This window comes from Terrapene carolina, unplaced genomic scaffold (genome assembly GCF_002925995.2).
Source record: "Terrapene carolina triunguis isolate 2854851 unplaced genomic scaffold, T_m_triunguis-2.0 Scaffold833, whole genome shotgun sequence".
Classification (NCBI taxonomy): Eukaryota; Metazoa; Chordata; order Testudines; family Emydidae; genus Terrapene; species Terrapene triunguis.
In genome coordinates, this window is record NW_020665184.1 from 1,337,841 (window position 1) to 1,353,019 (window position 15,179).

Below are 15,179 nucleotides of genomic sequence, written 5' to 3' on the forward strand. Positions count from 1 at the left end.
CCCCCCCCCCCCCCCCCCCCACACACACACTTCTGGAGTCTCTCCCACACTGTGCTCCCCTCCCCCTGGGGCCATCCTCTTACCCCCATCTCCAGCTGCAATCTTCTTATCTTCCTCTTCCTCCAGCGCCTCCCAATCCCACCCCCTCCTCTCCCTGACATCAACACCCTCATCCTGCTGCCCCATGTTCCCTGGGGCCTCCCCCCACTACTCCCCATTCTCTCCCCCCTACACCCCACTTTTATTCTTCCTGTCTCCCCCGGGGCCTCAAACTCCCAATCCCACTCTGTTCCCTGGGAGACCCCAACCCCCTTTTTCCTTCTTTTTCATCTTCCTCTCTTACCCACTATGGGGCTTTGCACCTGTTCTTTTACTTCCATCTCTCCTCTCATTCCCAGGGCCTCCCCTCCTCTCTCCCTACCCCAGGCCTTTACCTTCTTTCTCTCCCGGGCCTCATCCCCTTCTCTCTCTCTTTTGTCAGCCCTGTGGACCTCAAACTTTCCCGTCCCATGGGGGCCTGTGCCCAAATCCGAGGCACCTCCTTTTATTGTATAATTCCTTCCTCACCCCCCACCCCTCCTTCCCAGGACACCTGCCCCATCACTGGAGGTTCCACTCTTCTTCCCTTTCTCTAGCACATCTTTTCCCCTGGATATTTATCTACTCCCTGGACCACCTATCCTGCTAGCCTCCCCGTCCTTATTCTCTGAGCCTGCAGCCTTCCCTCCCTTGTCCCTCTTTGTGGGGTGGTATTCTCCCCCCTCTCTCCCCCCACTCATGCTCCTGATCCCCCTGCTGCTTTAGAACCCTCTGCACGTGAGGAAACCCATATTTCCCATCCTCGTTCCCTTTCCATAACGGGGGTCTCCTTCCCCTTACTGGGTGTCCTTATTCCACCCCCACCAGGAGGCAAGTCCCCCTCGCTGAAGGCAACTTTTCCATCCCACATGAAAAGTCTTTCCTCCTCTCCCTGTCCCTGGCATTTCTTCCTCCCTCCAATGCCTGGTAGTAGGTGCCTCGAACCTGATTTGTCTCTGGGATGTCTCTTGGAGAAGCTGTGGATGCATTTCTCAGAGGTTATCCTTTTCCATCCCCCACACGCACAGCTTCATGGATTAATTTCAACTAGTTGGCTGTGCGCACATGCCAGGACCAGAGGGGAAAATGTTAATTGCTGGAGTCCTCAAAAAGTTCCTTCTGTAGAACTTGACTGGCCAATCCTGGGCTCAAGCTGATCTGGTGTGTGCTCTGAGTGCCCATTAAGGAATGAAGTAATTACTAGAGCTTGTACTTCATCAAGGCTGCCCCCTTATCAGATGGCTAATAAATCCTTGGAGTTTATATAGTGCTTCAGAACATTGCAGTGCTAAGTAGCTAATTCTGAGCGCTCCTTAGAGGTAAGTATTATCCCTGATTTTGAGCTAGGGAAACAGAAGAGCTACTGCAAGCTGACGAAAGCCTTCTTGGGCTAGTAGCAAAGCTGGATTAGAACCTGGTAGGCATGACTCCCACTCCCCCCAGTCCAGAGTTGCAGCCCTCTGCTCTAACCACTAGATCATACCCCCTTTAGACCTGGAGGGCAAACCTGTCGTTCTTGGTTACCTGCCCCTCACTGCCTTGAAAGCCAGTTGAGCTTGGAGAAGTTAGAGTTTTGTGTGCAACAGTCACTGCTGCGGAATGTAACGTTGTGGCAGGTTTGTCAGCGTGGGACTGGGAACCAGGCGCTCCTGAGTTCTAATCTCCGCTCTCCTGCCGACTCTGTGGCCTTGGGCAAGTCCCTTACTCTTGCTTCGTGGATTTGAGTGAGAATGAAGCGGTAAAGGGCCCACAAATGCTATGAGCTATTGCCGATACTTGCGGTGTTTATAAAATAGAGGCTCTGGACGAAGCTGCTTTCCAAGGAGAGTTTTTTAGGGCTACAGAAGAAACTTATTCCAGCAATGACGTTTTCACTTCCTGGCATGCGGGTGGAATTATCTCTTAGAGAAGTCTTGCTGATATATATATATTTTTTAAACCCCTGGATCTTTACTCTGAAGAGTAGTCAATTAAGATGTAATGTGTCAAAGGAACTCTTTTGCATCCCGATTTGCACTGAATAGTGTGCTTCCTTAACCATTATTGGCGCTGTTCCCCTGTTGTGCTTGGGAGCGCGTTAGCTGCAACTTCTGAAGATTGCAATGATACTAAAGGCAATCCCCTGCCCTTCCATTACAATATCTAGGTCACTTATCAAACTATGTGGGGCTAAATACACCTTGGGCTCTGTCTCCACAAGAGTTTGAACTACGCTAGCTACACCAAAGGTCAGAAACAGTTGTCGGGAGCTGGATGGGGACAATAAACTGGGTGAGATAAAATAATGCAAAGAATAACCATTGCCTTCCCCAGTTGTCTCTGGTACCAGCTGTACAAGTGGTGATAGGTGTGGGTGAAAACTGCAGTGGTGTTTGCAAATGTTAAACAGGTGCAGAGCCTCAACTTCTTTGGGCTCCAGTGTTCAGAACTGGCCTCCACAGCTATTAATACTCCCCTTCCTTCCTGCAGTGCTGGTCACTCACAGCGCCTTTGAAACCCCCTAGTAGAGTACATTGAATAGTCAGTAAGACTAAGATTTTTGTGTCAGAAATTTTTAGTAAAAGTCACAGACAGATCACGGGCAATAAAGAGATTCATGGAAGCCGTGACCTATGACTTCTACCAAAAATACCCATGACAAAATGGGGCACTCAGCTGTGGTGTCCCCCCACCGCCTGCAGCAGTTAGGGAGCTGTGGGGGGACCCTGCAGCTCCCGGGCACCACAGCCTACAGTGGTACTATGTTTTTCTGTTCCCTTCATGTTGAATGCCACCTTACTGTAGGGCTGTTAGCGAGAGCTGTTTAACTGCCTTATAGAATATAGCCACCCCATGGGATGAATTTTGCACATTTACTGGTACTAAACCCTATTTTTGGATTTCATGAGCAGGCCAGTGAGTGTCCGAACATAGTACAGTAGATCTCTGAAAACTAGACCTGGATGATGATAGAGGCACAAATCTGATCTCCCTTATGTGGCGCTAACGGCACTTTCATTCATAGAAAAACGGTCTGCAGTTTCCATGTGCCAGGTAGCTGTATGCACTGAGCAGCAAAAACCCATTTTCCCTCGGCCTGCTCTAGCTCAGGATCAACAGGGATTTTAGAGAATGAAAATCCAAGTGCGAAGGCCGTGGAGGAGGATTTCCTGCCCTTTACTTTTTTGTGTATTAATTAGCTAGGAAGCACCAATCGCACACATTGTGCTATCGAGCCCTGCCTCCCATTCCTAGCAATGTTGGGACTGGCAGTGAGGGAGATGGGCGTCACTCAAGGCTTGCAGTGCTATTGCAGCTTGGCTGGAACAGGGAGCTGGGATCTCCTTTTTTGGGGTAGGAGGAAGCAGGGATTTCATGGCATCTTGCCTTGCTCGCAAGTCCTTTGAATAGTCAGGTTCAGACTTCGGTGAGCGGGAACAGGAGCAGGGTTTCCCCAAGGCTGTGGTTGGGAGTCCCGGAAACCTGACTGACTGGATGTTGGCCATGAAGGAATGACTGACTCTTGGAGAGAATTATTCTTATGCAAAATGTTTGTCTTCCCCTGATTCCTACTTAGCTAATTACTGAATGCACATAATCTCGATTTACATCATTGCATAAAAATAATACCCCACTAGCTTTAGAAACTCGATGCAGAGATTTCTAGAGTGCCCGGAGCACTTCCTCAAGTCTGTGAAAATCCATATTGCTACTACACATAGGGCAACAGTTTAACAGCAGATCGGTTTAGAGAGCTTCGTGTGATAGGCTTGCAATGCTCAGTGTCCCCTGTTGATGCTTGCCGACGTCTGTAGGCGAAACCACTTAAGGCGTATTTGAGATGGTGGAAGGGGATGCATGAGGCTCGAAAAATGAAAGTTTCCTTGAGGGACAGCCCTGCTGTAATGGCTTGTATTGGGATGGGGAGGAACTCTGGGTTAGGATTCCCATTCCCTTGCCATCTGTTTGCATTTGGATTAAACCAAACGGTGTGTCGGTAGCCAGCTGTTGGAAGTGCGTTTGTCTTCTCCTGGCATCTGTGGCTGTGTTGGGGAGCGCAGGCTGTAGGTAACGCTTGGCGGCTTTATTCTGAAGAACAGGCGTGACGCGTTAAGATGATCTAATTGAAGGACTCCCTATTCCATTATATAGTGGGCAACATTACCCTTGCAGCTGCCAGGGCTCGTATAACGGTTGCAGTCTTCTGTCCCTTCACCCAGGTGGGCAAGCGGAGAGGTGGCAACAAACTAGCCCTGAAGACAGGAGTGGTAGCAAAGAAGCAAAAGACCGAGGAGGAGGTAAGTGGCAGAGGCAGGGTTGCCTAGTGGATAGTGAACTGGACTGGAACTTGGGAGACCTGGTTTCTGTTCCTGGCGTTGCTTTGCTGAGTGCCCTTGGGCCGTTCATGACCCTTTGTGCCTCCATTTCGTCATCTGTAACATGGGGTGATACTGATCTTTAAGCGCTTTGAGATCGCTGGAGGGAAGAGCTAGGGATGACCGTAGAACCTCTATTTTACAAACCAACTGGGAACCAAAGAGTTCATAAATTTGATGATCTCAAAATGACAGTAGTTTCTAATGCATAAGTTCCAGTATCCTGCCCTGCATAGCTTGCTTCCTTGTCCTTCAAACTGCTGCAAAACGGTTTCCAGTGCATTGACAGCACTTTGTTCTTCGTCGACATCGCTTTCATGACGTGATTTCCCCATCCCACGTTGGGGGGTGGGGGGGATGATTGGTGTAACTGGTTGTTTGTAAGATTGGTGTTGTAAAATGCAGGTTCTACTCTAATATTTATTAGAGATTGTAAACGTTCTTGAAAGATCAATCAAGGCGCATTTCTGGGCAGCGGGTTCTGGAGTGAAATGAATTCTGAGTGACCCAGGTCCTGTGCTGCTTGGAGGAGACTTCGAGCCACCTTTATACTCCCCTATTCTGGGGCTGGATTAAGGGAGACAGAATAAGAGTGTCTGCGTGAACCTATTGTGGGTTATTTGCCCATGTATCGAAGCCGTTCTGTCCATGTGGACGCTCCAAGTGGGCCTGCTTTTGTTTAGATTAATCCACTTCCAACGTGGCAGTTCTGGGCTATTTCCCTGTGCAGACAAGCCCTCCGTTAGAAGAGCCGCTCCAAGTTACACTGTTTCCTGGGGCCCTGGGAAGCAGAGAGTATCTGCAGTGCTACGTAGCCATGCTCCCATCCCACCCCTCGGCTGAGGGCAGATGGGCCATTGTAGAGCCCTTGTGGTAATTGTACACCAACGTCCTACGCAGCGGAGATTTGCAGGGAGTCACTTGTGTGCCCTTTAAGCCATCAGTGGTGAAAGGGGCTTCAGTATAACAGAGTCAAGCTATGTATGGGATTAGAACAGAAGTTTGGTGCCAGGTCTCCTGGGTTCTACTCCTGGCATGAGAAGGGGGCTCTGGTGCTCAGAGCAGAGGTGGGGCAGGGAATCAGCGTTCTTGGGGTCTGTCCCCAGCTCTGGGCAGGGTGGGTGGGGCCTAGCAATCAGAGTTGGGAGTTAAGATTCCTGGGTTCTAGTCCTGCCACTGACTTGCTGTGGCCTTGGGCAAAAGTCTTCCTGTCTGTGTCCGTCTACTTTATCTGGCGAGGGTGTTGGCAGGTAGCTAATTAGTGTAAAGCACTTTGAAAATGAAATCCACTCAGTGCGTGTGTCTTGGTTACAGCTTTTGAAGCCCCCTCCTCCTCCCCCCCCTTTCTCTCTCTCTGCAGGTTTTGACAAGTAAAGGAGATGCCTGGGCCAAATACATGGCAGAAGTGAAAAAATACAAAGCCCACCAGTGTAGCGATGATGACAAAACGAGACCCCTTGTTAAATAGCCCTTCTTTCTGCTGACTTCCGTGAGGACGCTCTGTTGTACATACTTATTTAAAACAGCGAAGGAGGGTAGCTAGTCACTGCGAACTTAACACCGCTGTTTCTAGCATTGGCTCCAATGGATGGTTCCCACAGACGTTTTTTTATATACCCAGGCGCACCGAGACTTTCATTAGTCTGTCGTTTACTTAGTTTTGTTTTCGTTGGTTCCTTCTGGGAAGTACGGACTCTGAATTAGTTGTAGCTTTTACTTTTTTAAAAGAATCCAAACTAGTGGAATCCCGACAATGTTGTGTATTTCCGCGGCTGTCAAAGCAAAATCTAATCACCAGCTCTCGCGTGTGAGATACAACTCGCTTCCACATCCGTACACAACCAAGAACCTGTCCCACCACCCCTGCTCTTCCCTCTCACCCACTGAGGACTCCAGCCGTCTCAGCAAGTTGAGCTTCATACTAGCTAACTTCTTTGAGTAGAAACCGTAGGCAGTAGATGGTGGGCGTCAAACTCCATTATTAAAGGTAAATGTGGATGCCGCAGATGCATTTACTCATTAAAGACCTTGGATATTTTTAAGCTGCTCCTGCTTTGTTGGGTGTCTTTGATGCCAGTGCTACATTCCCTGCAGCCTTGTTGGAGGGTTCCCAGTTGGTTCCTCGCAATACCTTTGCTCTGTTACCCTTCTCAGCGTTTTCAGGACCAATCAAGGGTTACTGGGTTTCCATGCATCTATTCTGCGATGCTGGTTTCTCTCCCCAGTTCCTTCACACAACTTCCAGCGGTTTCAGGCAGCCCGATCACTGCCTGCCTAACAAACTCCTGCGACTGCAACCCTGCAATTGCTACCTGTGTAATGGGAGGGGTGTTTCTCAGAACTATCCAAGTGAAAGGGAGGCCTCTGGTCGCTCCTGTAAGCTAAGCAGCTTGAAACTTGGCACCAGCGGGTGGTCTCATGAGGGTCAGGGAGTGCCCGGGGAGGGGAAACAGACTGAAGCATTAAAAACTTGCTCCTGAAGACTCAAATCAACTGTGGCAAGGCCTCTTACAGCAGCCTGATCACAACTGGGCCATGTCCTCCTGGTGGGGCTTGCACTAAATCAGAATGGCTGAGTGACATGAGCCGTAGGCCTGGCTGGCAGTAACCCACTGCTTTAGCCTGAGGGCCTCTGCTCTTGGCCTTTATTTCCCCAGCAAGTGGGGCATCAAGTTGGGTTTAAATCTCAGGCCCACTGTGCCATTTTCAACCACTTGCCTTCAGGTGGCTCTTCTCACCTGTTCACAGTGAGCACCTGGAGATGCTCTGACCTAGCAGCAGCTTTGAGGATTGAGAGGTGCAGCTGCCAATTAATCCTGGAATATTTTGGGAGCCAGATTTTCCCCATGGATGGCCCTTGCCATGACGAGCTGGGGGAAGGGTGTGGTTTCCTGTATCATCTCTCTGTCAGGGTGGGAGGGGGAAGCTGGATCCCCTAATCAGTAGAGATGAATGACATGATGCTTGTAGCGGGTATCCTACCTAGGTAAGGCTTTAAGTAGACAGCTGGGCCTTGGAGCTGCTGTGACCTGTCCTCTGTGGCTGCCCACCTGATTCATCCCTCTTTGTAACAATCTTATGGGCCAAGCTCAGAACCACTGACCATCTTTTCTTAAGACTGGCTTTTTAAAATAAACTCCTGTTGTACATACTGCCGTGTCGGTAGGTCTGTTTCCCAGGAAGTGTTGCTCTGTTTTCTGTCTCTTTTGCCTGTGTAATTAGCTGTCTGCTGCCAATAAAGCCATTAACAGGTAGAGCTGCTGTAAATGGAGCACTGTAAGCTGTTGACTACAGCATGGCTTCCCTAGCTGGAGAAAGAGGGTGGTACCTACCTCCTGGGGGAGGGCTGAGGTAAGTGCTTTGAGCTCATTGGGTAGAAGGAGCTATGGAAGTAACCAGGGGTTATGTCTACACTGCACCATTAACCTAGAATCCTCCCAAACCCCATTTCTGTCCCATAGGAGTGTCTGAGGTGGGTTTGAGGGTGTTTTAAGGCCAAGTTAGCTAACTCAGCTGGGGAGGTGGATTAGAACCCAGACAGGAACCCACAGGCTTTGCAGTGAGGAGGCAGGCTGAAGTACTCAGGTGCTGCTTGTCCTCCAATGCTCTTGCCCCAATTCTCTGCCCTGAAAAGGGCGTTTCTCCCATAACCGACTGGGAAGGAATCCCAGAGCATCTCAGCCCAGAGAACGCAGGGCTGTGCCCCTAGACACACAGGCGAGTGCAGAAACTGTGAGGACGTGGTTCAGTGCTGGGGGGGACACACCCAGGCACCGCTCCCCCAGGTTAACAGCAGTGTAGACATGTAGCCTTGAGACCTCAACCAAGAGCCCTGTTTGTACGTGGTCAGACAGTCCTGGCCCTGAAGAACTTACGACTGACAACCTCGGCGTGGGCTGGGAAAGGACTTGTCCAATGGCACTAGCAGAGCTAGGGTTTGAACCTGTTTCCTGACTGCTCGTCTCGTGCTCTAGCTCCTGGCCCATAGTGCCTGTCTTGCAAGGGGGAAAGGAGCTAAATATGGGGAGTTTGACTCAAGAGGGGAGTCAGGGTAAATTCACTCTCCTTTACCTTCTCCAGGGACGTGTCAATCAGTATTGTCCCAGGAACGGTGAGTGCTGGCCAGCCCTCAAACCACACTCAGCAAACTAAGGATCAGCAAGTGCTAGAGGAATAAAATAAACCAGGCCAGGGAGGGCCCAGTCCCGAACCACCCTCCCAGCTAACGTCGTGGAAGTTAAATACAGCAGGAGGTGGTAGCCCCGGCTGCTGCAACCAGTTTTGATGGTGGGTAGCAGTTTTGGGTGAAGAGGCCACAGGTCCAGGCTAAATCTCCCACAAGCACGGCTGATTTCAGCAGCTAGCACTGCCATTCTCTCGGGGACATGGCCTGGTCTATCAGGAGCAGTTTAGGCCCATGCTCCTGACTGATTTCCAGCTGCATGAAGTACTTTACTGTCCCCCAGCAAACCATTCCAGTAGTTGTATCTGCTCCTGTATGGGGCAGGAGGTGATGCAAGTGGTTGTGACAGAGGGCTATAGGAGTCTTAAATGTGGTCTAGTGCTGCATCTTGTCAGGGTTGTGTGGTTGTTCCTCACTCGGACCTAGGGCTGACATGTCCCTCCTTCAGAGGTGTGTGCGGTGACCAGGCCGTTGTAAGATACTCTGCAATCAAAGCCGTGAGGCTGAACGGTACGAGAGGCTTACCACCAGGAATCCACACAGACGAGCACTCATAGGCAATCTATTTTATTGTGCATTTCCAATGCAATGTACATCAGTCTTAACTTTCAAGCGCTAAATCCTTGTTAAGGACAATACATAACTGGAAAAGCCCTGGCCTGGGAGCCACTAACAGAGCACAGGGCAGCCCGTCCAACTGGCAACTCACTCAAAATGGTGCTAACCCCTGGTGGGCCGGGCCGACTCCTGCACCGCGAGCGGCATCTGACAGCCGAGTGCGTGGAAGGCAAACGAGCTGGCTTCGCGAGGGTGGGTTAAGTCTCAAGGCAACAAGAGAAGCTCCTGGTGCTCCCATCATGCGAAAGAAAACTTCCTATTTCATGGAGCAAACGGCCTCTGTTTCCAATTTTCTACTCTCGTCGTTTTGATTAGTCGTCGTTGCCTTGTGAGCCAGCTAAGGCGGCAAATCTGCAGATTGTAGAGTTTAATGACTGGTATTAAAGTTGCAATCTCAAAGGGAACAAATGAACCGCTGCCCTGCCTTCAAAAAGGAGAAAATGAATCAAAAGCAACTGCCCTTTACCTGGCAGACACTTAAAATAGCACTAGGGAAGAAATCTGCATTCAGTTATTTAAAGCCATTCAGTTGTGACACAATAAAAACCACATTGGGCCAAGCCAATTGGGCTAAACGGAAATAATTTATTTTGGGGACTATAAAACCTTCTGGGGGTGGGAGAAATTCCTCCAGGAAATAGCTTTGTTCAGGCAGATGTGCCAGCTGGAATATTAAAACACTGTCTGATTAGAGATTATTCTCACCAAAGTAGAAGAGAGAAAATGAGCAGGGTTGGGTTTCCCTTCCTCCTCAAACCCAAGCTTTACGCTGAGGAGGTTAGCGCCTTTACGGGGTGCCATTCATCGTGCTAGAATCGCAGAGTCCTGCTGTAATGTTGCTAGTTAAAGCCACCCACTAAGGTTGCTTCTCAGGCACTCCTGTTTGAGTAACAGCGGGTGGGGAGCCCTCGGGGACTTATTTTCATCATTCCAGCCCATTTGGGGTGGGCGGTTTGGTTTCAGTCAGCCAAGGGGTTAAGCACAGCTGCCGCCATCCAGGGGAAGGAAAAAACAGGTGCTAAAGAAGCTGAGTTGTGACTATTTAAAGCAGAGATGGACAAAAAAAAAAAAACCCCCCCTAACCAAGCTAGATACCGAGCAGCGCAAGCCAGCGGCTCTTGCCAGCACCTCTACGATCTTGCGCCTTCTGTTTGTAACGGAGGAGATCAGCACCTGCTTTTATTGAACCTCATCCGTTTATCTCGTTCACTGCTGCGTTACGCTAATATCGTCACACTTACGAAGGGGCCGCAGCTGAACAGCACCTCCCCCCCCCCATCCCCATCAGAGCCAGGCCATGCTCACTACGGAGCTACTCGGAGAGGCTGTGTAGCATGGGCGGGTGCTGCTTTCTGGGAGGGCCCAGGAAGGGAACTTTCGATACCTCAGCCTGACACGCTAATACAGAGATTGTAAGAGGCAGCTTTTAACTGACATTCAGTCGGAGCGACGTTCTAACGGCTCTGGGTGATCCGCAAGGCAGCAGGGCTGGAGTTCCTTGCCGTCGGAGTCTTTGGTGTAACCCGTGAGTATGCAAAACGAAAAGCCCCCAGCCCTCCCAGCGCCTCCGACCTCTCCTCACCACCAGCCTCGAAGCATTAGCGTGGGCCACGACGACGACGCTTGGCCTCAATTCGTCTCGTAGAAGGCCAGCAGAGCAGCGTCCACCGGCTCCATGCAGGAGGGACAGGTGAAGGAGCGCATCAGCCAGTCGTCGATGCAGTCCACGTGGTAGATATGCAGGCAGGGCAGGAACCGGATGGGGTCTCCGTACACGAAATCCAGCATGCAGATGACACACCTATGGCCAGAGAGAGGGGGAAGTGCTGTTAGCTCGCTGTCTGCAGGGGAGATACCTGGCCCCACTGTCTCCATCCCTGCCCTGGGGGCTTTACCCCCCGATGTTTAGGGGCCTGTTAAGCTGGAGCAGCCTTGAGGCTGTTCTACTTCATGCTCGGCTTCCCACAAGCCCTGGGAAGAGAGAAAAGCCCCTTTCTTCTGCCAGAGCAGAGGTGGGCAAATTACGGCCCACAGGCCGACCGTCCTGCCCGGCCCCTGAGCTCCTGGCCAGGGAGGCTAGCCAGCCCCCGGCCCCTCCACTGCTGTCCCCCATCCGCCGCAGCCTCACCTCGCTGCCAGCACTCTGGCCCGCCACTTCTGCCAGGCAGCGCGGCGGCATGGCTGGCTCCGGCATGGAGCGGGTGGGTCCCGGGGGGGCAGTCAGGGAGCAGGTGGAGGTGGTTCGGGGTGGGGGGGCGCGTCAGGGGACGGGGAACCGGGGTGGTTGGATAGGCATGGGGGCCTGTTGGGGCGGGGGTGTGGCTAGGGGGCGGGGCAGTCAGGGAGCAGGGGGGGTTGGATAGGGTGTGGGGTCCCGGAGGGGCGGTTAGGGGTCAAGGAGCAGGGGGGTTTGGATTGGTTGAGGGTTCTGAGGGGGGCAGAGGGCGGGACGTGGGGGGGGGCGGGGGCCAGGCTGTTTGGGGAGGCACAGCCTTCCCTACCCTGCCCTCCATACAGTTTTGAAACCCCGATGTGGCCCTCGGGCCAAAGAGTTTGCCCACCCCTGATATAGAGACTCCCAGCCAGCTCCCGGGCATGCTCAGAGGGAGGGGTCTTGACCCAGTAAGCTGATGCCCACAGCTGAGTACAATCAAATGCCTCTGGACTTGATGCCAGGCACTGCAAGGCTGCATTCGACCAGTATTCTACCTCCCACAGCGCCCCGGACTAGCTGCTTCCAAGGAAGGTGAAAGCGACCCCCCCCCCCATCTGAGCAGGGTGAACCCAGATGAACACAGCATTCAAGGTGGTGGTGAACGGATAGGATAGCAAAGTGATGTCCAGTCTCATTTTCACACACCTGTAAGTTTAATACACTGGCTTTTGGACTGGGCAGTTTTCCACTTCGATTTCCTGACCCATACAGGAAAGCTCCTCAAGCATTTGAAATCTAGGCATCTGTCACCTAATCAATTCCCCGCCTGCGCAGGAGCCTGATCTCTCGCCTGTTCTCTGCCTGGAGCAGAGTTGAGTCTCCTGACGATTGAAATGCTTTAATGGCCTGTAATATACAGGAGGTGAAACTAGAGGATCTAATGGTCCCTTCTGACCTTAAGCTCTATGAGAGAACAGAGGGAGTACAACCGGCGCCCTATTCGAAACAGAAAAAAACGGGTTACTTCCCACCTCAGCCTCCCAATGGGAGACTCTCTCAAATACCAGCTGAACTCTGAAACGCCAAACGTAACAAGCAGTAGCTCTCATGGAGGCTTGGTTATGTCTGGTGAAGGGTTTGAAGATAAAGTGAAGCTGTTTGGAAGAAGTGGGATCAGCCCACCGGATAGAAACATATTTGCAGAGGGTAAACTGCGTGCTGGCTGCTCTAGCCAAGAGGTATGAGGACCAAGTCCTTGTCCTCAAAGACTTTCCATTCTAGGCAGACGTTATCCAGCCTTGTGGAATACCACAGGCTTGGAGCTAGTACGTTTTCCCTCGAGGAGTGAGTGGATTTTCTGCCAAGCCTGGAAAGTTTCCATGACAATTTTGGAGTTACCGCAAACCTAGGCAGTAAATTCGAAGGACTGTTTAGCCATGCATTGGGGCGGATTGTTCAGCTTTACGGCGACTGCCGTCAGCTCACAGCTCAGCCGGGGCTAAGAGAAGAAACGAAGGGTGTCGGACGCAAAGGACTTACTCTTTCACTTTTTTTTCCGATGGTTCTGTGCCCGGATCGAATATCCCTTTGGGCAGGTGCTGTATCAGCCCGATCCGCTGGGCGATTCGGATCTGTTCTTCCTCCGTTAGCTGCGTGGCAAGTCGGGTCTGGCTCGGCGTGGGGTGATACACTGGGATCGGCTCATGTTCCTTCAAAATTAGAAGACAGAGTTCATTACCCTGGTAACAGGCACCCAGGGACTGAACGTCCCCCCTCCTCCTGATTTTAATAGAAAACAAACCTGTCAGGGATGGGCTAGGTAGACTCAACCCTGCCTCAGCATGGTGGGGTTGGACTAGATGACTTCTTGAGGTTCCTTCCGGCCTGGCATTTCTATTATGCTATTTAAGGAGTTAGTTTTGCAGTCTATCCAACTAGGAAACTTGAAGTGCCCTTGTTTATACTGCAGTAGCAACTAGGAGCCTCAGTCCTGGATCAAGACCACAGCATGCAAGGTGCTGTACATTGTTTAGGTGTATTACGGTAGCGTCCAGTACCCCAGTCATGGATCAGGACCCCAGCGTGCTAGGCGCTGTACAAACAGACCCCCCCCCCAAAAAAAGACAGTCCTTGCCCCCAAAGTGATTCCAATCCAAGGGTAAGACGAGATGACAGATGGATATAAACGGACAGGGAAGCCCAAGGAAACAAGACTGGTCAGCATGACGGGCAGTGCATCAGCACAGCAGCTGCCTAGCTGGTGTCAAGGTTTCTACAGGCATCATGACAGAGGGGAGTTTTCAGAGCCCTATTATTTGCCTCCCACCGCAGGGCCGTGGACAGTTCTTCATGGTGTTACTGAACTCAAGCACCAATGGAGAACACCAGCGTTGCTCCTGAGGTAACGCCAGGCCGGAGACCTGGCCATTTCAGGCTGACCCACCCAGCCGGATGCCAGGATCTGAGGGGCACAGCGTCAAGCCCTTCATCCAAAAACGCACACACTAATCCCTCCCCCACACCCCCAGTGGGTAATACACTAATCCCTCCCCCTACAACGACAGAGGACACCAACTGGGCTCTCATGCGGCTTCAGACCCGTCTGGTGTGTCTGTACCAAGGCGATAGGTGCCTTAGGCCATGTCTACACAAACTTCCAGTGGCACAGCTGGACCGAGACAGCTGCGCTGCTGTAAGATCGCTCAGGTAGCTGCATTATGCCGACGGGAGAGAGCTCTCCGGTCGACAGAATAAAACCAACTCAAGGAGCGGTGGTAGCTATGTCGTCGAGCGCTGTGCACCTGAGCCCTCATGCGGGCAAAACTGGGGAAGGGTTTCCACACCACTGAGCGATAAAACTTTTGCCAACGTTAAGCGCTAGTGTAGACACGGCCTTAGAGTTTACATGGCTCTGAGCATTGGGCAGATCTCTTCCAATCTAATGAGGTGTTTCTACAGCACACAAGAAACAGCTGTGTCTTCAGGGTGGAGACACCAAGCCTGGAGAGGAATGTTTAGGGTGGAGCTAGACTGAAATTGAGCCCAGTATCAGGGTACAGTCTTCCCTAGGGAGACTGTGAAAAGCCCCATTGCTTGGGGTGTTTCAGACTAGGTCCAAAGGCCTGGGAATAGCCCATGGGGACAATCCCAAGCTGGACAAGCCAGGATTCGCTGGCTCCCAGTTTGCAGGAGGTGCTGATAGGAGCTGGTTGGAAATACAGGTTCTCTGGGAATGCCAGAGCCCCAAGTCCAAAGCCAGCGCCCACCGAAGGCTGGCAAGGGGAAGAGAATACGCCTGGAACCCAGGAGTTCTGGGGAGGATCCTGGTGCCCAGCCATGCACCCATACAGGACTGGGAGTGCTGCTGGCTTGGTCAGGTAGGAGACACCCCCCACCTCCTAGTACCCTTCCCAAAGGAAGCCCGCACTGGGCCACCCCCAGCACACCACATGAGCTGCACCCCCACCCCCGGAATCTCTCCATGGGCCACACCCCTTGCTGCTCCCCTCCCCCAGCTGCAGAGCCAGCTGCCCCAAGCGCTCCCCCTGGGGCTGCAAACCCCCCCTACTCCCCACGGGTCACACCGCCAGCTGCAGGGCGAGCTTCTCCCATGGGCCACGGCGCAGCCCCCCTCCCCACCCAGAATCCCATCCCCATGAGCAGTAGCCCCCTCCTCCCAGCTCACCCCCCCCAACTACTCAACTCTCCTGGAAACGCCCCCATAGGCCTCGTTGTCCCCCCCAGAGCCAACCCCCAACTGCTCCCCACGGCTCCCCCCCAGCTCATGAGC

General features: G+C 52.1%; 2 protein-coding genes across 2 annotated transcripts in view; both read right to left on the minus strand.

The window, feature by feature from the left end:
* Positions 1-10,039, minus strand: part of GET3 (guided entry of tail-anchored proteins factor 3, ATPase) — an 18,294-nt gene extending 8,255 nt beyond the window's left edge. The window contains exon 1 of the mRNA XM_024219808.3: positions 10,026-10,039. Coding sequence (XP_024075576.2) covers positions 10,026-10,039 — 14 coding nt within the window. The remainder of the gene's footprint in view (positions 1-10,025) is intronic.
* On the minus strand, positions 9,168-13,975 carry LOC112120659 (RING finger protein 11-like). The gene is made up of 3 exons (XM_029913702.1): positions 13,946-13,975; positions 12,929-13,290; positions 9,168-11,035 (listed from the first exon to the last, which is right to left on the minus strand). Exons 1-3 carry the CDS (start codon positions 13,973-13,975, stop codon positions 10,864-10,866), a joined length of 564 nt encoding a protein of 187 aa, XP_029769562.1. The 3' UTR covers positions 9,168-10,863.
* Between the last annotated feature and the right edge of the window lie 1,204 nt (positions 13,976-15,179).